Genomic DNA, 27149 nt, shown 5'->3' on the forward strand with positions numbered 1-27149 from the left:
TTTTTTTTTTTTATTGATTGTCGCCATTTTAGAAAATAGGAAGTAAAGGGTCACATGGGGTAATGTTGCTTAGAGTGCTGCTCTTAAAGTTTTTCAAACTTTCGTGAGAATAGGCTGAGTTTCTGTGGACAAGCTAGTTGTAGATATCAGGGTAGCAGATGTCAGGCAGAGACGGCGAAGACAGCGGGTCGAAAAATATCGATTTCACCATCAAATATGGATCTGGCGAATGGATAGACTGAAGCTTTTCCACATAACACCTTTTATGCAACGCATCCAATGAGTGCAGTATAATGAACACAAAGGTGGGGGGGGGTGCGAGTGCGCGCTGTGTGCACATGCTGTCATCTTGGCCATAACAGTGGCGAAAACTAACCACTTTACAATGACTCATATGGATGTACTTACATTCGTTCATGGACGCACACATTTTAACAGGTGGCCATCCTCTGCTCGAAATGCGCACCTTACGCCTATTCTTGCTCCCAGAATACGCAGCGCTTGTGACGTAGGACAATAACAGGACTGGTTGCTATGGGAACGTACGCATAACCAAGGAACCTTGCTCAAAGGAGTATTAAAATTGCTAATAAAATCATTTAGGACTATTTTAGATGCATATATGTTATATTTTTCTTATAGAGTATTCGACGAGCAATACGATAGACCCATTAACAGACTTTTTTGGAAAAATCACCATTTCTTTAAGTAGTTACGTGAATAATGAGGTGGCCTGTGAAAATTACGTGAATAATGAGGTGGCCTGTGAAAATCAACATAAAACAACTCGGCAAGGACTTTCCAGAGAGTACTTGGTGAGTCAGTCTTTAAACAATCATGTGGTATTAACAGCTGATTAGACTTTCTTAAACATGTGTAATCTACGCGACATGGTTAGTGCTGATTGGGATTGATAACGGAATCGTTAGATAGTCTGCCAAATGATTCCATGGTATTGAAACACTCCCTACACTTGTCATTGCGACAGTGCAGTAAAGCTGTGTGTGCTAAATCTGTTGGCTAGGGATGGGCAATACCAGTGATTTTGGATTCGATCCGATACCAAGTAATACCAAGGCCAAATATTGTGATCACGATCCGAAATCGATACTGGAAGTTCATATTTTATATATATATATATATATATATATATATATATATATATATGTTATATATATACATTTTAATCTACTTAAGTTACATTTTTTGATCTAATTAAAGAACACATTAATAGTAGCATGTTACCGCCCTCTAATGGTAGGTCATGAAAAACAAATCCGATAAACAATAGTCATTTGCCGTTTTTGAATTTTATTTTACTAACACAATTTTCAAACAGATTTTGAAATAATTGAAACAGACCTTTAACCAGTGTTGTTAATCTTACTGAAAAAAAGTAATTAATTATAGTTACAAATTACTTCTCCCAAAAAGTAATTGCGTTACTAACTCAATTACCTGAATGTAAGAGTAATCAGTTACTTGGCAAAGTAATTGGTGATAATTACTTTTTTTTTTTTTCCTCAAAAAAAAAAAAAAAAAAAAAAAAAACATTGGCCACACTATGTGAAGTTTTTTGTGGAGGATTTTGGTACAATTGGCCCGAGCTCAATTCTTTACCCTAATTTACCCTTAACCCTGAATCAACTGTTAAAAGTTGTTAAAATTGCTCCCATTATTGCATTAGTTCCCTTCTCTCTACTTTCGACATATGAAAGTTTTAAAACTGTTTCCTCATTTAAAGATAGATTCAAGTCAAGATTTTGCCGATTTAGAAGTATTTTAGATAAAAAGTTACTTAGGTTCGCGAGGAAGGTTCTCTACAACAGAGCCGTCCTAAAAAGCCTACTGCTTTAAGATGGCGGCTGTCATTTTGCATCTAGTTATATTTATATACAGTACATGTGATATCTACCATGTCTACCATATCTACCATAACATGCGGGCGTAGTTTGTCCGGCTATCGGCTACAACATGTATTATTGGAGCTACCTAGCATCGCGTTTGCTCGGCGTCACAACTTTCTTGCCTCCTCCCCGCTCCTGCTCTGCTCTGTCGTCTCGGTGAGTCCGTCTCCCTCAGACTTTTCGACCAATATAGTAACGCATAGTAACGCATGCCTTTCCGTCCTCAGTAACGGTAAAGGCGTTTCCAAGATGAGAAAAGTAATTAATTAGATTACCCACTACTGAAAAAAATAACGCCGTTAGTAACGCCGTTATATTGTAACGCCGTTATTAACAACACTGCCTTTAACAAAATAAAAATAAATAGCAACAAACCATAAAAAATCAAGCATTTAATTGTTTGTAACATAAAACAATATGGAATACTGCCTCGTGAGAGGGGCAAAAGAAAAGCATGCTGATCGACACAGGATAGGGACGTAAATGGGGGCAGGAGCAGACGCCGGTGCACTGCTTATGTGCATGCACTGCTTGCGTGCGTGGAGATGGCGGGGAAAAGTAGTACAAAAAGTGTGCACAAAAATATACCCAAAAAATAGATAAAGAAAATACTGTACAATATATTAATTCCAAATATCGATACTTTTGCTTGGGGATCGATACTTAAAACTTAACACGCTGGATCGAAATATCGATATTTTGGTATTGATCCGCCCATCCCTACTGTTGGCCCTCTGGGGGCCCCTGCTGGCTGGGAGCCCAAGGCAATAGCCTGGTTTGCCTAATGGGACGTGACGCCTCTGCACACACATCCAAGCGGTCCATTTCATTCAGGAGCATAAAACTGGTGAAATATGAAATAAACATGCTTTTTGGTGTCATACACACTTTAAGAAAATACTTAAATGTAGTTATATTAAATAAGGACGGTTTAAATACGCTACGTATTTAAGCCTATTTATTAAATGTATTGACATCATTTTATTGATAAAATTGCATTTCACTCTTACTTTTGATTGATTTTTTTTTAAATAATTTTTTTAAACAATGTTATCAGATTATAGTGTTTTATTTTTAAGGCGCCACCGGAATAGAGTCGACGTCCATGGAGTTCGCCTTGACGATGCTGGTGACGACTCGCCGCTTGATGTCAGCGGCGCCCGCGGCTTTAAATGCTCCTCATGCGGGCGCAGCTTTTCCTCAGTGCGCCCACGGACTTGAAAGCGCAGCGGACACCTCATCTTTCTCCTCGTTTTCTTCTCTCTCTCTCTCTCTCCCCTCCATCTCTACCCCTCTCTCTGTCTCTCTCTCTGCCCATCTCTTTGGATACCTTACTTGGATCATCTCGTCAGGGTTTGGGTCCCAGTTGGAAGACGAGCTGGGGTGTGACAATGGCCGGGCTGAGACGCTGAGAAGCTCCGCTGGATTTCCACCGCGCACCCAAGCCGGGGCGCACGCGTGATGGATGTACCCTCTTTTAGAGCTCCATTTCAGTGAAGATTGACAAGACTGGAGGGTTGTAGTTTGAGAAAAAAAAAGAACATTCAAGCAGAGGGAATAATGCACAGAGGTAATATTCTTTACAATTTGATTTTCACGTTATTATTAAAACTTTATCAGAAATAATTAGTTGCACCCTAATTAAGCAAATGTCATTTTCCTCCCAGGCTACAATGGGGAAACTAGTAGAATTTACCTAAAGCTCTCGCACAAACTAATAGTGCGTGCGTTTATGGAGGCGTTTGAGCGTGTCGTGAACTGGCATCCTCTCGGTTTGTGTTTTAGCGGCGTAACTGCACCCCACGGAGCTTTTGGGAGGTGGGGGTCACGGAGGGATTCGTGCGTAAAAGCACGAATTTGTGGCGATGAATGTGTACACGCTAGGCTACTAATTTATACATCCAAACGCTTCAAACTGAGGACCAGGTCGGAGCGCGTGCATGCTATGCAGACCAAAAGCCACACGCGTATAGTTCCATTATCGGACACATGGTTGCCGACCGAAGGGGTCATGTCAGCGGTGCGCAGCGCTGGGTTTCACCGGTCTTTAGGACTACTCCGCAATCGAGTCTGTACAGTTCCATTATCGGACAGCGGGTGGCCGTGGAAAGTGTCACATCAACGGCGTGCGTAATTGGGTTTCATAGGTCGGATGGATGGATGGATGGATGGATGGATGGATGGATGGATGGATGGATGGATGGATGGATGGATGGATGGATGGATGGATGGATGGATGGATGGATGGATGGATGGATGGATGGATGGATGGAAGTTATTAAGGCGTGTGATACATTAAATGCATTAAAGTGCTTAATGCAGAGAACCTGAACAAAACAGTTGAAATGATTCGAACCATTAACATTGAAAAAAAAATGGCATGGATGGAGATGTAAGAGGAGGGGTTTAACAGGCATTCATTTGTACAAATACCTGTGTAAGAGGGCGGAGTTACACAATCTGAGGTGTACAGATTGGTCGCCAAATACATATTCTTATGAATGTTAACTTGACTGCCTTTCAAATTCTGCTCTTTTCTAGTTTTTATGTGTGATTAGCAAAAATGGAGGGACAGTGACTTGGTGATAGTCCACTTTTACAAATGGGACTGTAGTATGAAAAGCATTTAATACCTACCCAGATAGCTGACCGACATTGAAAAGATGTTGGATAAAGATTCCGCTGTCGATCTTATATCGTTGAATCAACGTCACTTTTGCACCGTTGTTTCAACATTGAAATCCTTACAAAATCTAAACATAATTTCGATTATTAATAATATTGGAACAACGCTGAATCAATGTTATGTTTTTGACCTAAACACCGACTCATCCATAGTTGAATGACTTTTCAATCATATTTCCCAGTCAATCATATATCAACTATTTATCAACATTAGTTTATCAACTATAAAACAATGTTAACCCAACCATCGCCTGAAGTACCATAGAACAACGTTGTTTCAACCTCACATGACGTCGAAAATTTCAACATCAACCATACTGATGATTTTGATGGGAAATCAACATTTATTCAACGTCGGTCTGCTATCTGGGTACCCAACACCAGAAATAGCAGAAAAAAGGAAATAATTGCTTAGATTAAGAACTGAAACCAAAAATAAAGTGCTCAAGAATGGATTCCCAAAGCATTTAAATAGCTTGTAGATCAGGGTGCTCATACTTTCTTGCTCCAAGAACTACAGAATTAGCGATGTGCATTTAATTTTTTTTTTTAAATGTTTTTTTGCTTTTTTTTTTTAATGCCGCGAGCTACCCACACTAGCATTGCGATCGACTGGTCGATAGCGATTGGCGTAACGGCCACCCCTGTTGCGGATAATTATGTTTCAGTGCCATTGACAGCCAATCCGTTTGAAATTCAACAAGTTCAAATAGATTGGACGTCTATCACCGTCAATGGCAGCCAGTGGGATTAATATTTTCACCACTGTTGAATTCTTTGGCACTCAGGTGGCTTGTATCGGGTAGCTACATATCGTTGTGGTTGTAACAACATAAACAGTTAAACAAAGCAACCACCCTGATTTAATTTACCCACTTTAACGTATGTCAAATTGGACCCTTTGTGACTTTATACAAGGCAACAAAGCCAAGAGATGTCTGCTATCTAATAATCATATACTATTACCATGGGCTTTATGCATGATCAGTATATTGCAGTCTTAACATATCATAAGTCTCATTAGTTCTGATTCATGTATATCTTTTGGTTTTCTAGCGTGGATCCTCATCGTTCTCATAGAAGAGGGCCTCGCTCTGGCGCAGAGAACTAAAGGTAATCACGACAACAACAACAAAAACCTGATAGATAAAAATACATTTCAACGCATTTACTGTAATGTAATTGTCTTTAAAGACTCGTTGAGTGACAATGGCGTCCAGAGTCCGAACCAGAATGATTGTGGCACATGGGTGCGCACCATCAATGGCGGCGTGTTCACATCGCCAAATTACCCTAACACGTACCCGCCCAATAAGGAGTGTGTCTACATCCTGGAAGGTGAGGCTGGTGCATTACAATCTGTGAAACCTCTTGAGTGGTTGTTTTATAAGAGTGAAGACACAATGTTGATTTTTGCCATTAAGTCATATGTTTAGGTAACATAAAGGTTTCATTGAATTTTGCAAAAGTCATATTTCTAATCTATAAGAATAAAGACACAATGTTGATTTTTGCTGCAAATTTGTTCCTGTTTTTTTTTTTTTTTTTTTTTTTTTTTTTTTTATGACGTTTTTAAATGATTCAAAATATATAAAGGTAGGACAATCCAATAAAAGCTTTTCCATTAAGTCATATAGTTAGGTAACATAAAGGTTTCATTGAATTTTGTAAAATTCATATTTAAATGATTAAATATAGAAATAATAGCATATGAGGGTTCAACTAGTATTAAAAAAATTAATCAGGTAGAATCATAATGCGGGAAACTAAATTAAGTAAATGTGTTTTGTTTTGGGGGAGCAATGTTAAGACAAGGAAAAATATTATAAGGTAAACATTTTCCAGGCCTAGTTTGTACACAAATCCATATATTTGTACACAAATTATACATAGTTTTAAAACTCCCTCATATTATGAAGTCTTTGTTATTCTAAAATAGATCACACAGACACAAGCAAAATGTATCATCTTTGAATTAAACGTCATTTTTTGGAAAAATTCACTTTTCTACTGTGCTGCTTGCTGCAACTCAGTCATGCTCGTTTGCTCAAACGTGCTGCTCAGCTTGCCAAACCCGAGATAATGACGTCACCCTGCACATGGCGGAGGCTCCCATAAACACATGGCTCAATTGCTCCCCCTTTAGACATAAAAAGACGTTACAGCTACTAAAGAGGCTTCGTCCAGTGGCAATACAGACGGATGATAATAATTTTGCTATCACCTTGACTGGCGACCAGTGCAATGTTTGCAGGGCGGCAGCTATCCAATATTTTAATAATCGAGTATTCTTATGAAAATTCCAATGATTAATCGAGTAATCGGATAAAATTTAAATAGGAATTATGAATATACATGAACAAGACATTTCACCTAATAGTGAACCATTTTTAGACAATCAATGTCTTTATTTTAGATGTACATTGTTGAAAACAGCCAACAATTGCATCTCAGATGTGACTAGAAAAACAAAAACAAATTCAGTGCTTTCACTCAAAAAACTTAAGATATAAAAAAATTTTTTTTTTTTTTTTTTAATTTATTACCTAAAAATGTCATTACACACACACATCACTTAAAATGTGTTTAGGAGTTTTTCCCTATGTGTTTCAGTTGAATTTCCATTTGCGTCAAGCTAATTTTTAGTCTAAATTGTAAGTCCTGATAAGATTTTGAGTTTTTGCAGTGTTCAACATAAATGTATGACTCCTGCTGTATTGGACACTAAGCACCAGTGCTACTTGGTGTATTATCCATCAATGGCTTATGAGCTAAACTTGACAGTTAGCTTTATTATGTTTTTATTTTACACCCTCATCACTCTACAGCGCTGTGTTTTTACTGATTAAATAAGGCCTGTATGAAAGACGCGTTAGCCACGCATCGACACTAGTCATAATTAATGGAAATCTAGCCCTCCGCAGGGCTAACGTTACGTTTGCTATGTGCAGTAACGTTAATCCATAGACTTGAATATCAGTTGACGGGACATGTGGCACGGAGCCGATCCGTAGGGGGCACATTTTCAAAAACTTCAAATTCAAATATTTTCAAAATCAAAGCCACTAGCGCCCTAAAACCAAAAAAGGCACCTCACTTAGCCTAGGCATTTATGAGTCTCCATGAGCAGTGACATCAAAAAGTTGTTCCCTAGTGAAATGCTGATTATTTATTTTTTATACAAATATAACAAAACTTCAAATTGATATAAAAACTCTCAAATTTTACGCTAGATGCACAAAAATCAGCAAATACAGAGATAATCACCTATATTTTCTGGATAAATAGCATTATTTAACATATGATATAAGTTTTTGCCCAAAATTGCAACTTTTTTTTTTTTTTTTTAAATTTAGTGCAAGTTTCAACAGCTAATAAATCACTCAATTTCCACATTATAAACTTAATACTCGAGGAAAGTGCGCAAAATCATCTTAATTTTACTCAACAAAAGCAAAATTCACTTTTTTCTATATACAATCACAATTTATTTAGGTTGAGTTCCGCTATTGTGTAGAGATACAAAATCCAACATGGCGGCCGTCACGAAACAAAGAGCTTTTTAAGTTGAAAATTCCTGCGAGTAAATGCTTAAATTGCGAAATATCTATAGATATGAACGTAAAACAGTCTAGATTCTTGGTTAAAAGCAAAAAAACGGGCACTTATCGTTCACTTTACGTCAATATTTCAAGCCAAAGTTACAGTATTGTTTAATCCAACATGGCGGCCGTCACGAAACAAAGAGCTTTTGAAGTTGAAAATTCCTGCGAGTAAATGCTTAAATTGCGAAATATCTATAGATATGAACGTAAAACAGTCTAGATTCTTGGTTAAAAGCAAAAAAACGGGCACTTATCGTTCACTTTACGTCAATATTTCAAGCCAAAGTTACAGTATTGTTTAATCCAACATGGCGGCCGTCACAAAACAAAGAGCTTTTTAAGTCGAAAATTCTTGCAAATAAATGCTTAAATTGCAAAATTTCTATCGATATGAACATAAAACAGTCTAGATTCTTGGTTAAAGCGAAAAAATGGGCAGTCATCGTTCATTTTACGTAAAACTTTCAAGCAAACGTTACAGTATTGTATAATCTGAGATGGCGGCCATCACGAAACAAAGAGCTTTTTAAATTGAAAATTTTTGCAAATAAATGCTTAAATCGCGCAATTTCTATAGATATGAATTTAAAACAGTCTAGATTCTTGGTTAAAAGCAAAAAATAAACGGGCAGTTATAATTCATTTTACGTCAGTATTTCAAGCCAAAGTTACGGTATTGTATAATCCAACATGGCGGCCGTCAAGAAACAAAGAGCTTTTTAAGTTGAAAATTCTTGCAAATAAATGCTTAAATTGCGAAATTTCTATCGATATAAACGTAAAACAGTCTAGATTCTTGGTTAAAAGCAAAAAACAGGCAGTTATCGGTCATTTTACGTAGATATTTCAAGCCAGAGTTACGGTATTGTGTAACCCGACATGGAGGCCGTAGTGAAGCAAGGAGCTTTTTAAATGGAAAATTCTTATAAATAAATGCTTAAATCGCGGAATTTTTATAGATAGGAACGTATAACAGTCTAGATTATTGGTTAAAAGAAAAAAACGTGCAGTTAGCATTCATTTACGTAAATATTTCAAGCCAAAGTTACACAAATTTTATCCATTGATTTTTTTTTTTTCACGTTTAAAAGTGCACGCATGGTGCTATTTTATTTAATAATTACCTTGAATCCTCGACGAAATCACTCTTTGAGATATTCCTGCCTGCTTGTATGCAGTAAAACCTTCGTCCTGTTTCCACCTAAATCCGGGGTTAGAACGCAGCGTGTGTTTGAGTTTATCACAGTGAAAGCCAACTCAACGTTCTGCCTGGGTCGGCCCCCTACGGGAAGGCGTGGCGCAATGCCTGTGGGAGTTGTCTTGTCAACTGATGTTGGAATCTATGGTTAATCTTATTTAATAGCGCTACGTTAACTTAATTTTACCTTGTCCCGAGTATCGCTCCTCCACTCTCGGAGTAAACGGGGTGCCTTTGGTGGAGCTGAACGTGCTGCAGTGTTAAGCAAGCGCTGTCATACAGTGAATACATGAAACAATGTTTGCCTTAGTCTCCAGCTTGAAATGCTCCCACACTTTTGTCATTTTCTGCTTTTTCTTGTTGCCTTTCTCTTCGCTTTCATCGGCTTCTTCGTCGTTACATCTATATTCATACGTACATGGTTAAAATCAAATATATCCGCCGCCTCTGGATTCTTCCTGTACACATGTGACATCAGCGCAGTGTGCCGCATTAAAAATAGTCCGGGCAAAACTGCTTAGAACTGGCAAAATGAAACGATTCCTCAAGGCGAAGAAAATTCCTTGATCAATTTTTAAAATCAAGTCACTCGAATTACCGTATTGGCCCGAATATAAGACGTTGTTTTTTGTACTGAAATAAGATTGAAAAAGAGGGGGTCGTTTTATATTTGCGGTCTAGACATTATACCCATTCACGACGCTAGATATCATTGAAGCGATGTGCTCTTATGACAGATCTCAGCTACTCTCCCCATTCACGACGCTAGATGGCGCCAGATATCATTGAAGCGATGTTCTGTCATGACAGATCTCAGCTACTCTTTTTAGTTTAACCAGTTTGCATTATTTAATTGCAATGTTTTTCCTTATTCAGATTTGTTTCAAGACTACAGTTACAGTTAGACTTCACGTTGATGGTTAATGCGGTTATTGCAATTTTGTTGTTTTATCACAATAGATTGGTTTATTTTAGGGCTGTCAAAAGATTAATGTTTTTAATCAAGTTAATCACTGCTTAATAATTAATTAATCGTAATTAATCACAATTCAAACTATCTATAAAATATGCCATATTTTTCTGTAAATTATTGTTGGAATGGAAAGATAAGACATAAGACGGATATATACATTCAACACACTGTACATAAGTACTGTATTTGTTTATTATAACAATAAATCAACAAAATGGCATTAACATTACTAACATTCTGTTAAAGCGATCCATGGATAGAAAGACTTGTAGTTCTTAAAAGATAAATGTTAGTACATTATAGAAACTTTATATTTTATATTTTATATTAAAACCCCTCTTAATGTTTTCGTTTTAATAAAGTTTGTAAAATTTTCCATCAAAAAAATAAACTAGTAGCTCGCCATTGTTGATGTCAATAATAATAATGGTGCTGAAGCCTGAAACCCATAAAATCAGTCGCACCCAAGCGCCAGCAGAGGGCGGAAAAACACAAAAAAACACAAGTAACAAGCAGACATGACACTGCTGTCATTTTAATCTGTTTGAGCAGGGCATGTGCGTTAATTGGGTCAAATATTTTAACGTGATTAATTAAAAAAATTAATTACTGCCCGTTAACGCGATCATTTTGACAGCCCTAGTAAATATGTCAAATGTGCTGCTAGTCTTTAACCTACTGCGGCGCTGCCTCATCACCACAAAGAGCTTTTTACGTTGAAAATTAATATTAATTAACAATTAAATAGAAAGTAACAAGTGGAAATAACACTTTGCTGTCATTTTAATCTGTTTGAGCGGGGCATGTGCGTTAAATGCGTCAAATATTTTAACGTGATTAATTTTTAAAAAATAATTAACGTCCGTTAACGCGATAATTTTGATAGCCTTAGTTTATTTACATTTCAAAAACCAGAAACCATTCATTTACGAATGTGATTGCGCTTTAGTTTACATATTTAAATGTTCAGATATTAAGATTTGAATGAGGCAAAATAACATGCTTTTTCTCTCAAATATATTGTTATAATCATTTGTTTCAAATTTACTGTATTTTCTGTTTAAAAATTAATTGGGGTTTCAAAAAGTCTTCTTTCAAACTTGAGTCTTGAAAAAGAGGGGGGTCGTCTTATAATCAGGGCCGTCTTATATTCGGGCCAATACGGTATTTGAGTAATCGTTTCAGCTCTAAATGTTTGTCTATAGACAATGACATCGATAGACGTCCATTCCATTTTGCACGGTATTTGAGTAATCGTTTCAGCTCTAAATGTCTGTCTATAGACAATGACATCGATAGACGTCCATTCCATTTTGCACCGAGTCAATTTGCACTTCTTGCGTCGTCAATGTCAGCCAATGGGTTAAACATGGCAAAAACAAAATTCGAGGTGAACTTGACTCACTCTGATGGGCGAATCAGAAATCAAAAACATCTGAGGATGAGAGGGCCAGCTAGCAGGCCCGTAGACCAGAATATCTCTTTTCATTTCCCAAAATCTGTGACTCAACAGCACTGCCCAGGCAACGAATCCAGCTGGCGTTCGACAAGAACTACTACATCGAGCCGTCCTTCGAGTGCCGCTTCGACCACATCGAGATTCGCGACGGGCCCTTCGGCTTCTCGCCGCTCATCAACCGCGTGTGCGGGGGCAAGAACCCCGGACCCATCACCTCCACCGGACGCTTCATGTGGATTAAATTCACCAGTGACGAGGAGCTGGAGGGCCTCGGATTCCGTATCAAGTACACGTTCGTTGCGGGTAAGGACGACTTTACATTGTCCTAACAAATGGACAAGATGACATTTACGTGTGTTGTATTTCCAGACCCTGACTTCCATCTGCACGTTGGTGGACTTTTAAACCCTATTCCAGGTATGTTTTTCTTTTAATTATGAAAAAAGGACATCCTAGGCGCAGGGGCGCAACTATCCATTCTTGTAAGGGTTTGCAAAATGAAAATTGATCATTTAAAATTTGAATGGGATATTGTGCTGAGACTTTAAGCTGTTGTGGGTTTATGTTTTGGGTTTCTTTATAAAAAGAAATGTGACAACTTTACTATCTAACAACAACTCGAGTGCTAATACGCTTCTCCAAAACACAATACAAACAGACACTTAAGACACTGATTAGCATGATCGCTAACTAGCTTAGCGCTCCATGCTAAGTAGTAACGTCTCATCAACAAAGAAGAAAAGCAATACGGCTTCCATTACTCACCCCTGACGGATGCAAACTGGATTTACAACACACAAGACAATCCAATTTCTTAATATTATTGATTAAGCAACAAAACCTGAGTGGAGCAGACTAACAGTGAACTCTCTCTCTCTTGCTCTAAAAACAGATGCGAGCACAGCTTCACATTAGACACAAACAAGGACTGCTCATTGCTGCCGGCAAAAATAGATCATCAAATTCATTAGCAACTACAGTGCCTTGCAAAAGTATTCGGCCCCCTTGAATCTTGCAACCTTTCGCCACATTTCAGGCTTCAGACATAAAGATATGAAATTTAATTTTTTTTGTCAAGAATCAACAATAAGTGGGACACAATCGTGAAGTGGAACAACATTTATTGGATAATTTAAACTTTTTTAACAAATAAAAAACTGAAAAGTGGGGCGTGCAATATTATTCGGCCCCTTTACTTTCAGTGCAGCAAACTCACTCCAGAAGTTCAGTGAGGATCTCTGAATGATCCAATGTTGTCCTAAATGACCGATGATGATAAATAGAATCCATCTGTGTGTAATCAAGTCTCCGTATAAATGCACCTGCTCTGTGATAGTCTCAGGGTTCTATTTAAAGTGCAGAGAGCATTATGAAAACCAAGGAACACACCAGGCAGGTCCGAGATACAGTTGTGGAGAAGTTTAAAGCCGGATTTGGATACAAAAAGATTTCCCAAGCTTTAAACATCTCAAGGAGCACTGTGCAAGGCATCATATTGAAATGGAAGGAGCATCAGACCACTGCAAATCTACCAAGACCCGGCCGTCCTTCCAAACTTTCTTCTCAAACGAGGAGAAAACTGATCAGAGATGCAGCCAAGAGGCCCATGATCACTCTGGATGAACTGCAGAGATCTACAGCTGAGGTGGGAGAGTCTGTCCATAGGACAACAATCAGTCGTACACTGCACAAATCTGGCCTTTATGGAAGAGTGGCAAGAAGAAAGCCATTTCTCAAAAATATCCATAAAAAGTCTCGTTGAAAGTTTGCCACAAGCCACCTGGGAGACACACCAAACATGTGGAAGAAGGTGCTCTGGTCAGATGAAACCAAAATTGAACTTTTTGGCCACAATGCAAAACGATATGTTTGGCGTAAAAGCAACACAGCTCATCACCCTGAACACACCATCCCCAGTGGCAAACATGGTGGTGGCAGCATCATGGTTTGGGCCTGCTTTTCTTCAGCAGGGACAGGGAAGATGGTTAAAATTGACGGGAAGATGGATGCAGCCAAATACAGGAACATTCTGGAAGAAAACCTGTTGTTATCTGCACAAGACCTGAGACTGGGACGGAGATTTATCTTCCAACAGGACAATGATCCAAAACATAAAGCCAAATCTACAATGGAATAGTTAAAAAATAAACGTATCCAGGTGTTAGAATGGCCAAGTCAAAGTCCAGACCTGAATCCAATCGAGAATCTGTGGAAAGAGCTGAAGACTGCTGTTCACAAACACTCTCCATCCAACCTCACTGAGCTCGAGGTGTTTTGCAAGGAAGAATGGGCAAGAATGTCAGTCTCTCGATGTGCAAAACTGATAGAAACATATCCCAAGCGACTTGCAGCTGTAATTGGAGCAAAAGGTGGCGCTACAAAGTATTAACGCAAGGGGGCCGAATAATATTGCACGCCCCACTTTTCAGTTTTTTATTTGTTAAAAAAGTTTAAATTATCCAATAAATTTTGTTCCACTTCACGATTGTGTCCCACTTGTTGTTGATTCTTGACAAAAAATTTTTAATTTTATATCTTTATGTTTGAAGCCTGAAATGTGGCGAAAGGTTGCAAGGTTCAAGGGGGCCGAATACTTTTGCAAGGCACTGTATCTATTGACTTTCCTAATGAAAAATTTAAAAGTGTAAGTTAAAAAAAAGAAAAAACGTGAGTGGGAGTAATTTCGATTGGGACCTGGAGTTATCAGGGGGATTATTACGCCATATACGGCGCTTTTTCTGCTCAACATGTAGTTGCGCCATGTCTACACATAGCAGGGTATTTGGCAAAAATAAGAACTTTTTCTACGGTTTGGCCTATCATCCACAAGCACATTTAAACAAGGGTTCCATGAAAACTGTTACCAAAGCGAAGATGTGCGAATTCTGCATTTGTGGCGCCATCATGTGGACACTGATAACCGAAGATTTAACTGTGGAAACGTCACTGACAGCGACAAACTTTGTCCCTACGTCACACATGAGACCAATGTTTACATTTGGAGTAAATTAGGTGCTTTTTTGCTTCCATTTATTTACAAACTTTTGCAGTGCTTCATATTGAAGAACACATGCGACGGATGGGGGTATTATGGACAATTATTTTTTGCGCATTGTTATGAATGTACTTAAAAATGAATGAATGTGGTCAGCTGTAGATTAACGTATTAGGGCAGGATCCTCGGTTTTAAAAACCCTGATAGGTGTAGACATGGCCTAAAATTCTCCATCGCAGTGAGGAAAATCAGTCAGTTCTGATGGGTGGTAAAGCAGGAGACAATAGGGGTCTATGATTGTACTTATTGTCCAGTACTGATTGTTACAGTTGATTTTGAATCTTGTCATTTTTTTTGTATGTTACGTTTTTTGTGCTGTTACAGACCTCTGCTGGGTTTTAACTCCTAATTACTAATTCCTCTTGATAAATTAGGCTCTATTACAAAAAAATTAACACAGTTAAGCTATTCATTTGGAAAAAATCCAGTGTGTTCATGCAGTTTGCCCATTAATACCTGCAACATGAAGCAATGATCAGAGAATCCCAAAATTTGGAAAAATAAGGTCCTAATCAAACCTTTTTTTCAAATATGTAATAAAAACAAGTCAAAATGAATATGTGTAATAAGCGCTCTAATATCAATAACACTTGCTAATTCCTGTTTTTTTTTTCTCATGGTACCTGCAGATGCATGTTTTGACTTCCATCCATCATTTTTTTTTTTCCCAAAAAGAAATGTCAAAATTCTGATTTTGTCTCATAATCATGAAATTTTAGGTTTATCAAATGTGATACATTTGGCAATAAAGGGTTAAACACTTCCTAGTTCTTATTTTTGTCACTGAGTTTTGAAATGGACTGGGCTAGACTGTGGTTTCATTTGTACATTTTTATTGGGCTATCCATTTTTTCAGATTCACAAGAAATGATGCGGGTTGTAATAGCCCTTTTTTCCAAAACGGACCAAGGCATTAAGAAAACCTGTTTCGGGAAGGTTGAATCAAATATTTATTGTCATCATCATCGGTATCAATGACAGTTACAAAAATGTGGGATAGTTTGGCCAAAGAAAGAGAATCATTGACAGTCACAAAATATGGAATATGGTTCTGGTCTACCTTAAAAGGTTGGGAAACGCACAGAATGTAATGATAACTTTCAAGTTTGAGGCTGAAGGAGAGCATTCGAGTGATGCAATTGGTCTGCAACAGCATTTTTTCTTGTTTATTACTGCATAATTTATTGTATTGTTGTTGAAATGCATTTAGACTGAACACTTCGTTAAAAATGTCCATATAATGAAAATAGCTTGATTTACATTAACTCAATCAAGCAATGTTAAAAAACATAATTAGTTTCAGTAATCCATGTCTTTGTCATCCTGCAGATTGTCAATTTGAGCTGGGCGGCTACGACGGGGTCATTCGATCCAGTCAGGTGGATGAAACCAAGCGGGTGAAGCCCGGGGACGCCTTGGACTGCATCTGGACCATCAGGGCCCCCCCTCAGTCCAAGGTATGTAAGCACCATATAATTTAACCCTAAAGTTGACACTTAAGCCTTTTAAATGGACTACAGTGATCCCTCGTTTTTTTTTTTTAGGTTAATGGGTACCAGAACCCAGCGCGATAAATGAAAAACTTTGAAATAGCGCCCCCACCCCCAAAAAATATAAAGAAAAATAAAATAAATAAATTATATATATATATATATATATATATATATATGTATATACTAGGGCTGTCCAAATTATCGCGTTAACTGGCGGTAATTCATTTTTATAATTAATCACGTTAAAATATTTGACGCAATTATGCCCTGCTCAAACATTAAAATGACAGTACAGTGTAATGTCCGCTTGTTACTTGTTTTTTGGTGTTTAGGGCCCTCTGCTGGCGCTTGGGTCCAATTGATTTTATGGGTTAGTACCATGAGTGAGCATGGTGTAATTATTGACATCAACAATGGCGAGCTACTAGTTTATTTTTTGATTGAAAATTTTACAAATTTTAATAAAAGGAAAACATTAACTCATTCACTCCCAGCCATTTTCACCGGAGCAAGGCCCTTCGCTCCCGGCCATTTTACTGGATTTTGACTGATTTTGCACGGCCCACAAAAAATTCTGTTCTATTGCTATATAAACATGGAACCCACCAAAAGAAAGATTAGACTCTCTTCTTTCAGCAGAAAAAAAAAGTAAGTTCATACGTTATTTCATTCTTTAGAAATCAGCATTAGAAAATAGCTTAGTTTGAGCGTTTTTCCAATTTCTGATGAAAAAATGGAGAAAATGAGCTTTTTGTAAACGCAAAAATTTCAAACATAATTTTGACTTTAACACGGCTATTTTTTGCTTCAGTGTCATCCCAAACATCTGAATAATGTTTTCCTTTTACAAAATAACATGAACAACCAGCCAAATAGAGCTTTTCATAGCAAAGTAACAATTTATTCACACTTACCTAACTGAGAGATGACGTTTGGTGGCTGCGACAGCGGTTAAACTTTTCCCTCATTGCTGACTGTCTCGTAAAGATGGATTTTTTTTAAAGTCTTTTTTTGTGGTGACCACTGTCTCGTTCACCAGGGGAACTTATGTTCCTGGGGGGGAACTGGTTTGGCCGTGCGCGTTTCCGTGCAGGACCCTCGAGCGTGCGGTGGACATGAGCAGCAAGCTGCGGAGGGGCTCTGCTAGCTTCCCTAATAAAGTTGTACTGTTTGAATTGAGTTGTGGGCTCTTAACAAATGCGCTACTGCCCTCCAGTGGCCAGTTTTATTGCTTTAAAATGGGTTTTGAGTGTTGTTTTTTGTTTTGGCGATAGATCGAAAGCTCTAGATGCTTCTTGTACAAAAAAACGCAAAAGACGTATAAATACGTAATCGGGACACTGAAGCATTTGGAAATAGAACGTATTTATACGGTTCCGGGAGCAAATGAGTTAAGAGGGGTTTTAATGTAAAATTTCTATAACTTGTACTAACATTTATCTTTTAAGAACTACAAGTCTTTCTATCCATGGATCGCTTTAAGAGAATGTTAATATTGTTAATGCCATCTTGTTGATTTATTGTTATAATAAACAAATACAGTACTTATGTACCGTATGTTTAATGTATATATCCGTCTTGTGTCTTATCTTTCCATTCCAACAATATTTTACAGAAAAATATGTCATATTTTATAGATGGTTTGAATTGCGATTTATTACGATTTAATTAATTTTTAAGCTGTAATTAACTCGATTAAAAATTTTAATCGTTTGACAGCCCTAATATATATATATATATATATATATATATATATATATATATATATATATATATGTATATATATATATATATATATATATATATATATTTCTTTTTTTTTGTGTTCAATGTATTTATCAATCAAAGAATTTATTCAGATAGCATTGGAAAGAGATACAGAAAAGACATGTTTTTTTACTTTTTTCCCAAAGTATAATTACAAAAAAAAAAACTTTTATGTATATATATTTTAATAAATGGTTTCCAAGCACTTCAAATGTAATAATTATGATAATTTTGAAACATGTTACTGTCCCACCGAATTATTTTTAAACAAGAATAAAGTAGAAAAATGCTTGTCTCTATTAAAGGCTTCATTGAGTATGTCCACTCAAATCCGCTCAAGCTGCTCACTTTCACACTATGAGTTGCCACAGCAACTGTTTAGCAAGCTAAACAATGATTGACGCATGCGGCGCTTTGAAGTCTCGGCTTCCAAGCATCTCTGGCAGGATCAAACCTTAACATCTGTCAGTCATCGTTAACTTTAATAAGCAACTCCAGTGCACTGCCAGACCAAGAAAAGCAGCAGGAGCGAGAGGGAGACTACGTGATCGGACCACGGCAGCTCATCTGTATTTATTTTTTATTGTTTTTTTAATTGAAAAAAAAATCAGTGATGGACTGAAGGCGCAAAGTTTGAAGTAGCGAGGGATTACTGGGTACAGGATTTTTCGAGTTGATTTAAAATACTTTTGTACGCCGTTCGTGCTACACCAATGCCCTAAAGAGTCCACAGAGCCCTGACATTTTAACTGAGACTGCCCCAAAAAGCCCTTTTTCTCACCTTCAATAGAGAGGGTTTGCAGTGAACACGTGCCCGTCCGTGTGGTTCCTCGCAGCAGCGGTGGTGTTTGGCCGAGCCTCCACCTTGTCTATGCTTGGCAAAAACACTTTTCTAACCCACTTAAGTAACTGTTTTTACTTTTATGATTTGGTGGGCCAGACGCTCATTGCTTTATGTTCGCGGTCGTACAAGCATGCGCGCCATGCACAATCTGCAGTTACACTTTAAGTCAAAGGTGTCAGTATAGTCTCCGTATAGTCCCTTTAACCATTTATAGAGCAAGTGACTATTTTTGGTCATAAAAAAAAAAAAAAAAAACTTACCACTCGAAAAAAAATTGAACACCAAGTAAAAGTTGTTTAAATTTGGCAATCTGCCTACTGCCCGTAGTTAGCTGGGATAGGCTCCAGCACCTCCGCGACTCTCGTGAGGAAAAGCGGCATGGAAAATGAATGAATGGATGAATGAAAGATAAAAGATTGGCTCCTATTTTATTGAGCCACAAATATATTGATATGCATTTTATTCATTTATTTAAGATGTCAAATTCACATTTTCCGTTGAATTGCAGAAATACAACAATGTTTTCAGGAAATTCTTTTTTTTTTTTTTGTAGTACTGCAAATTAGGGTTGTTCCGATCATGTTTTTTTTGCTCCCGATCCGATCCCGATCGTTTTGAGTATCTGCCGATCCCGATATTTCCCGATCCGATTGCTTTTTTTTTTTGCTCCCGATTCAATTCCAATCATTTCCGATAATTTTTCCCGATCATATACATTTTGCCAATGCATTAAGAAAAAAATGAATAAAACTCGGACGAATATATACATTCAGCATACAGTACATAAGTACTGTATTTGTTTATTATGACAATAAATCCTCAAGATGGCATTTACATTATATTCATTCTTTCTGTGAGAGGGATCCACGGATGATAAGACTTGTAATTCTTAAAGGATGAATGTGACTTTGTATATTGTGACTAAATATTGCCATCTAGTGTATTTGTTGAGCTTTCAGTAAATGATACTGTAGCCATTTAACTTCTGCCCAAATGCATGATGGGAAGTGCAACCATGACTCTGCGTTGTGGTACCAATTGATATATCTTCTAAATAACATAGGGTGTTAAGAAAAAGATCAGTTACTACCTTTCTTCCCCACATTACTTCCCACGATTAATCTAATCGTTGGGAGAGGGATTGTAAGGCTTTAGCCATTTAAGAAAAGGCTCCCATGGCTGCCAAAATTCACTCTACTCATTTTACGCTGCCTTTTAGCTCTATATACTGTATGGGTAAACCGGCGCCATTTTAGATTGAACACGACGATGCGTGAGTGGGTCGTGCAGCGCATGGGTTAATTGCGTTAAATATTGTAACGTGATAAATGTAAAAAATATTAATTCTCGCTGTTAACGCGATAAATTTGATAACCCTACCCTAAGCTTAAACTAAAGACTCTGGAAGAGTGTAACACATTATGTCTGTAACGTTAAATACAAATTAGAAAACAATTTAATTAAAAAATGTATATATATTTAAAAAAGGCATGTCCGATATTTTTTTGCCGATTCCGATACTTTGAAAATGACGTGATCGGACCCGATCGATCGGGATTGCTGATCGATCGGGACATCTCTACAGTAAATATTAACAATTGTTATTATATTTTTTTAATCATTATTATTAATCCTTTTTTAATAATATGAATAAATACATTATTGAATACAATGTTGTTGTTGGTTTTTTTTTTTAGCATAGCATTTAACTGTATGCCACTGATTGCCACAGATGTCAAATTCATTTTAACTGGGAAGGTATGATGTGAATGCTCATGTTTCAGTGCCATTAATGGCAGTATTTCATTCATTCGCCCTTCCCAGTCGAAATGGATTGGACATCCACCGCCGTCAATGGCAGCCATTGAGTTAAATGAGTGCCTTATAAGTGTTGGGGAAAAAAATCAGACTTCACGTAAACGTCTATGCATTCACACAAAATGACAAAACCTCTTATTCAGACTTTTTTTCCTTGAAATATTAATGGCTAGCATACCTTGACCTACATTTGGTTGTTTTCCTTATGATTAGTCCACTTTTCGGGAGGATGACCTATAAAAAAAAATGACAAGCGTGACTCACAGGCGAGTCTAGCGTCACCGCCCCTGGAGTGATTGAGTCAGAGACACATCCCGGCACGCCTCGCCTCCGCAGCAACATGGCGACGACACAAATTCATGCACATCTGATTAAGTTAGCGGTCACACGACATGTTTGCCGTGTTTATGCGTGGGCTTCAAATGGCTGGCAGGCGTGTTGCTGTGTCTTCATTTACAGTTCGTATTGTCAATAACATCAAAGGACATGTATTGTGATTCATAAAATCAGTTCAGCAATGTGTTTGTGTATTTGTAGATTTACTTGCGCTTTATGGAGTACCAGATGGAGCACTCCAATGAGTGCAAGAAGAACTTTGTGGCCATCTACGACGGCAGCAGCGCCATCGAGAATCTGAAGGCCAAGTTCTGCAGCACAGTGGCCAACGATGTCATGCTGGAGACCGGCGTGGGCGTGGTGCGCATGTGGGCTGATGAGAAAAGCCGCCTTAGCCGCTTCCGTATGCTCTTCACCTCCTTTGTGGACCGTGAGTAACTTCCGTCATCTCATACTAGTTATTGATGGAGCCATATGTACAGTATTAGGTATGGCCATTGGCGTGTCCTCAACAGTGTTGTTAATCTTACTTCAAAAAAGTAATTAGTTGCAGTTACATATTACTTCTCCCAAAAAGTGATTTGTTAGTTGAGTTAGTAACTCAGCTACCTCAATGTAAGAGTAATTAGTTACTCGGCAAAGTAACTGATGTTACTTTTCATGTTCTACACGTTATTACATGACGTCTTTCACATCAAATATGTTTCTATTAACTGATTAAACTGAACTGTCTTTTTGCTTATATTAACTGATTAAATTGCACTTTTTGATTAAAAAAAAACAAAAAAAAAACTAGGGCTGTCAAAATTATCGCGTTAACGGGCGGTAATTCATTTTTTTAATTGATCACATTAAGATATTTGACGCAATTAACGCACATGCCCCGCTCAAACAGATTCAAATGACAGCAGTGTAATGTCCGCTTGTTACTTGTTTTTTGGTGTTTGGCACCCTCTGCTGGCGCTTGGGCCCAAATGATTTTATGGGCTTCAGCACAATGAGTGAGCATGGTGTAATTATTGACATCAACAATGGCGAGCTACTAGTTTATTTTTTGATTGAAAGTTTTACAAATTTTAATCAAACAAAAACATTAAGAGGGGTTTTAATATAACATTTCTATAACTTGCACTAACATTTATCTTTTAAGAACTACAAGTCTTTCTATCCATGGATCACTTTAAGAGAATGTTAATCATGTTAATGCCATCTTGTTGATTTATTGTTATAATAAACAAATACGGTACTTATGTACCGTATGTTGAATGTATATATCCGTCTTGTGTCTTATCTTTCCATTCCAACAATAATTTACAGAAAAAATGGCATATTTTATAGATGGTTTGAATTGCGATTAATTACGATTAATTAATTTTTAAGCTGTAATTAACTCGATTAAAAATTTTGTTTGACAGCCCTATAAAAACCATAGGTCACCCTTTTTATTTATTTTTTAAAATTTCACCGAAATAAAAGTGTAATGTTATACAAACTTTAACTTTCAAATGCTGTGAGACAAAAAAAGCCTTTTTCTTGTTTATTACGGGTTCGGGGGCTTCATGGGCCATGAATCTGCTATGGCAGCATATAGACATATTGTTCTATCAAACACAACAGTTCTTTTGGCTTAAAATACAGCAGTTTATTTTAAAGAAGGGCGCAAGAGCAGAAACTGCTTCTTCAGCCTTGTCTGTGTTTTCCGCCATATATATGCTCAGTGTTGTTAATCTTACTGAAAAAAAAGTAATTAATTATAGTTACAAATTACTTCTCCCAAAAAGTAATTGCGTTAGTAACTCAATTACCTGAATGTAAGAGTAATTAGTTACTTGGCAAAGTAATTGGTGATAATTACTTTTTTTTTTTTCCTCAAAAAAAAAAAACATTGGCCACACTATGTGAAGTTTTTTGTGAAGGTTTTTGGTACAATTGGCCCGAGCCCAATTCTTTACCCTAATTTACCCTTTACCCTGAATCAACTGTTAAAAGTTGTTAAAATTGCTCCCATTATTGCATTAGTTCCCTTCTCTCTGCTTTCGACATATGAAAGTTTTAAAACTGTTTCATCATTTAAAGATAGATTCAAGTCAAGATTTTGCCGATTTTGAAGTATTTTAGATAAAAAGTTACTTAGCTTCACTGGGAAGGTTCTCTACAACTGAGCCGTCCTAAAAAGTCTACTGCTTTAAGATGGCGGCTGTCTACTAACGCATTTAGTGCCATGTCTGTCATTTTGCATCTAGTTATATCTATATACAGTACATGTGATATCTACCATGTCTACCATATCTACCATAACATGCGGGCGTAGTTTGTAGGCTATCGGCTACAGCATGTATTATTGGAGCTACCTAGCATTGCGTTTGCTCGGCGTCACAACTTTCTGGCCTCCTCCCCACTCCTGCTCTGCTCTGTCGTCTCGGTGAGTCCGTCTCCCTCAGACTTTTCGACCAACATAGTAACGCATAGTAACGCATGCCTTTCCGTCCTCAGTAACGGTAACGGCGTTGCCAAGATGAGAAAAGTAATTAATTAGATTACCCACTACTGAAAAAAATAACGCCGTTAGTAACGCCGTTATATTGTAACGCCGTTATTAACAACACTGTATATACTGTATATATAGTTTGGCTGGGGCTGCGACTTATACTCCAGGGCTCTTTTTGAAATTAGTGAAGGGACAACCCAACCAAAATGACATTTTGCACTTTAATATTCTAAGCAAAAGAACAGGCTTACGTTCACATTCAGTAGAAATAACAAAACAGAAATTAACACATAACAACAAACTAAATAGCATAACTGGCAAGTAATGAAACAATTGAAACAGTTAACTGTAGAAATAAATAGCACAGGACATGAACTTTGAACATTATTTATATCCCAAGTGCCACAATGCATGCTGGGAGGCATGGGGCATGAGGCATGAGGCCGTTTTCATTGGTCTGTTTCGCACACAAAGGTTGATGGATTATTTGTCAGGGCTCCATTACTGAGGGTAGTCTTAGTCACTAAAGCCCTACCTGTGCACTGCGTTCAGTATAAGAAGCTGTTTCTTGGAGCCGTGCAGTGTATGAGACTCATGAGCAGTCTGTGAAAGCAAAAGTCAGTGTGTCCATATTTTTTCCCCACTTCACTTGCCACACACTTTCAGTTGCCCTCAGAATAAAATATTTGTTCTTGGGGTTGGATTTTATTACTGCATTTTCAGAGTATAAGACATCTCTAGGTATAAGTTGCACCAGCCAAAAACTGAACAACAAAGAGGAAAAAAACATATATAAGTTGCATCGGAGAACAAAGGTGGGTAGAGTAGCCAAAAATTTTACTCAAGCAAGAGTAGCGTAGTAGATGGGCTCACCACCTGTGGGAGGGGCCAAAGGGGTCGGGTGCGTAGAGAGTTGGGCGGCAGCCAAAGGCGGGGGCCTTGGCGGTCCAACCCCCAGCTGCAGAAGCTAACTCTTGGGACATGGAATGTCACCTCTCTGGCAGGGAAGGAGCCTGAGCTGGTGGGTGAGGCAGAGAAGTTCTGACTAGATATAGTCGGACTCTCCTCCACACACAGCTTGGGTTCTGGTACCAATCCTCTCGAGAGGGGTTGGACTCTCTTCCATTCTGGAGTTGCCCACGGTAAGAGGCGCTGAGCAGGTGTGGGCATACTTATTGCCCCCCGGCTTGGTGCCTGTACGTTGGGGTTTACCCCCGTAGACGAGAGGGTAGCCTCCCTCCGCCTTCGGGTGGGGGGACGGGTTCTGACTGTTGTTTGCGCTTATGCACCGAACAGCAGGTCAGAATACCCACCCTTTTTGGAGTCCTTGGAGGGTGTGCTGGAGAGCGCCCCCTCTGGGGACTCCCTCGTTCTACTGGGGGACTTCAACGCTCACGTGGGCAATGACAGTGAGACCTGGAGGGGCGTGATTGGGAGGAACGGCCCCCCGATCAGAACCCGAGTGGTGTTCTGTTATTGGACTTCTGTGCTCGTCACGGTTTGTCCATAACGAACACCATGTTCAAACATAGGGGTGTCCACATGTGCACTTGGCACCAGGACACCCTAGGCCGCAGTTCAATGATCGACTTTGTAATCGTGTCATCGGACTTGCGGCCACATGTTTTGGACACTCGGGTGAAGAGAGGGGCGGAGCTGTCAACTGATCACCACCTGGTGGTGTGTTGGCTCCGATGGCGGGGGAAGTTGCTGGCCAGACCTGGCAGGCCCAAACGTATTGTGAGGGTCTGCTGGGAACGTCTGGCAGAATCCCCTGTCAGAAAGAGTTTCAACACCCACCTCCGGCAGAACTTCTCCCTTGTCCCGGGGGAGGTGAGGGACATTGAGTCCGAGTGGGCCATGTTCCGCACTTCCATTGTTGAGGCGGCCGATCGGAGCTGCGGCCGTAAGGTTGTTGGTGCCTGTCGTGGCGGCAATCCCCAAACCCGCTGGTGGACACCAGCGGTAAGGGATGCCGTCAAGCTGAAGAAGGAGGCCTATCAGGCCTTTTTGGCCTGTGGGACTCCGGAGGCAGCTGACAGGTACCGGCTGGCCAAGCGGACTGCGGCTTCGGCGGTCGCCAAGGCAAAAACTCGGACATGGGAGGAGTTCGGCGAGGCCATGGAAAACGACTTCCGGACGGCTTCGAGGAAATTCTGGTCCACCATCCGGCGTCTGAGGAGAGGAAAGCAGTGCACCATTAACACTGTGTATAGTGAAGATGGTGTACTGCTGACCTCGACTCGGGACGTCGTGAGTAGGTGGGGAGAATACTTCGAAGCCCTCCTCAATTCCACCGACACGCCTTCCTTTGAGGGAGCAGAGTCTGGGGACTCTGAGGTGGGCTCTTCGATCTCTGGGGTTGAAGTCACTGAGGCGGTTGGTAAGCTCCTCGGTGGCAAGGCCCCAGGGGTAGATGAGATCCGCCCGGAGTTCCTAAAGGCTCTGGATGTTGTAGGGCTGTCATGGCTGACACGCTTCTACAACATTGCGTGGACATCGGGGACAGTGCCTCTGGATTGGCAGACCGGGGTGGTGGTCCCCCTTTTTAAAAAGGGGGACCGGAGGGTGTGTTCTAATTATAGAGGGATCACACTCCTCAGCCTCCCCGGTAAAGTCTATTCAGGGGTGCTGGAGAGGAGGGTCCGTCGGGAAGTCGAATCTCGGATTCAGGAGGAGCAGGGTGGTTTTCGTCCCGGCCGTGGAACAGTGGACCAGCTCTACACCCTCGGCAGGGTCCTCGAGGGAGCATGGGAGTTCGCCCAACCAGTTCACATGTGTTTTGTGGATTTGGAGAAGGCGTTCGACCGTGTGCCTAGGGGAGTCCTGTGGAGGGTGCTCCGGGAGTACGGGGTACCGAGCCCCTTGGTAAGGGCTGTTCGGTCCCTGTACGACCGGTGTCAGAGTCTGGTCCGCATTGCCGGCAGTAAGTCGAATTCGTTCCCAGTGAGGATTGGACTCCGCCAAGGCTACACTTTGTCACCGATTCTGTTCATAATTTTTATGGACAGAATTTCTAGGCGCAGCCGAAGCGTTGAGGGTGTCCGGTTTGGTGGCCTCAGCATTGCATCTCTGCTTTTTGCTGTTGGCTTCATCAAGCCGTGACCTCCAACTCTCACTGGGGCGGTTCGCGGCCGAGTATGAAGCGGTTGGGATGAAGATCAGCACCTCCAAATCCGAGACCATGGTCCTCAGCCGGAAAAGGGTGGAGTGCCCTCTCCGGGTTGGGGACGAGATCCTGCCCCAAGTGGAGGAGTTCAAGTATCTTGGGGTCTTGTTCACGAGTGAGGGTAGGAGGGAGCAGGAGATTGACAGGCGGATCGGTGCAGCGTCTGCAGTGATGCGGACTCTGCACCAGTCCGTTGTGGTGAAGAAGGAGCTGAGCCAAAAGGCGAAGCTCTCGATTTACCGGTCGATCTACGTTCCTACCCTAACCTATGGTCACGAGCTGTGGGTCGTGACCGAAAGAACAAGATCCCAGATACAAGCGGCCGAAATGAGTTTCCTCCGCAGGGTGTCCG

At 39.5% G+C, this 27149-nt stretch overlaps 1 protein-coding gene across 1 annotated transcript in view; it reads left to right on the plus strand.

The window, feature by feature from the left end:
• The first annotated feature begins 3181 nt into the window (after positions 1-3181).
• LOC130921698 (neuropilin and tolloid-like protein 2) overlaps positions 3182-27149 on the plus strand; it is a 39129-nt gene continuing 15161 nt past the window's right edge. The window contains exons 1-7 of the mRNA XM_057845908.1: positions 3182-3477; positions 5649-5705; positions 5787-5930; positions 11882-12130; positions 12197-12244; positions 16212-16339; positions 21342-21570. Of these exons, the coding sequence (XP_057701891.1) occupies positions 3468-3477; positions 5649-5705; positions 5787-5930; positions 11882-12130; positions 12197-12244; positions 16212-16339; positions 21342-21570 (865 nt within the window). The 5' untranslated portion in view covers positions 3182-3467. The remainder of the gene's footprint in view (positions 3478-5648; positions 5706-5786; positions 5931-11881; positions 12131-12196; positions 12245-16211; positions 16340-21341; positions 21571-27149) is intronic.

Source organism: Corythoichthys intestinalis, chromosome 1 (genome assembly GCF_030265065.1).
Source record: "Corythoichthys intestinalis isolate RoL2023-P3 chromosome 1, ASM3026506v1, whole genome shotgun sequence".
Lineage (NCBI taxonomy): Eukaryota > Metazoa > Chordata > Actinopteri > Syngnathiformes > Syngnathidae > Corythoichthys > Corythoichthys intestinalis.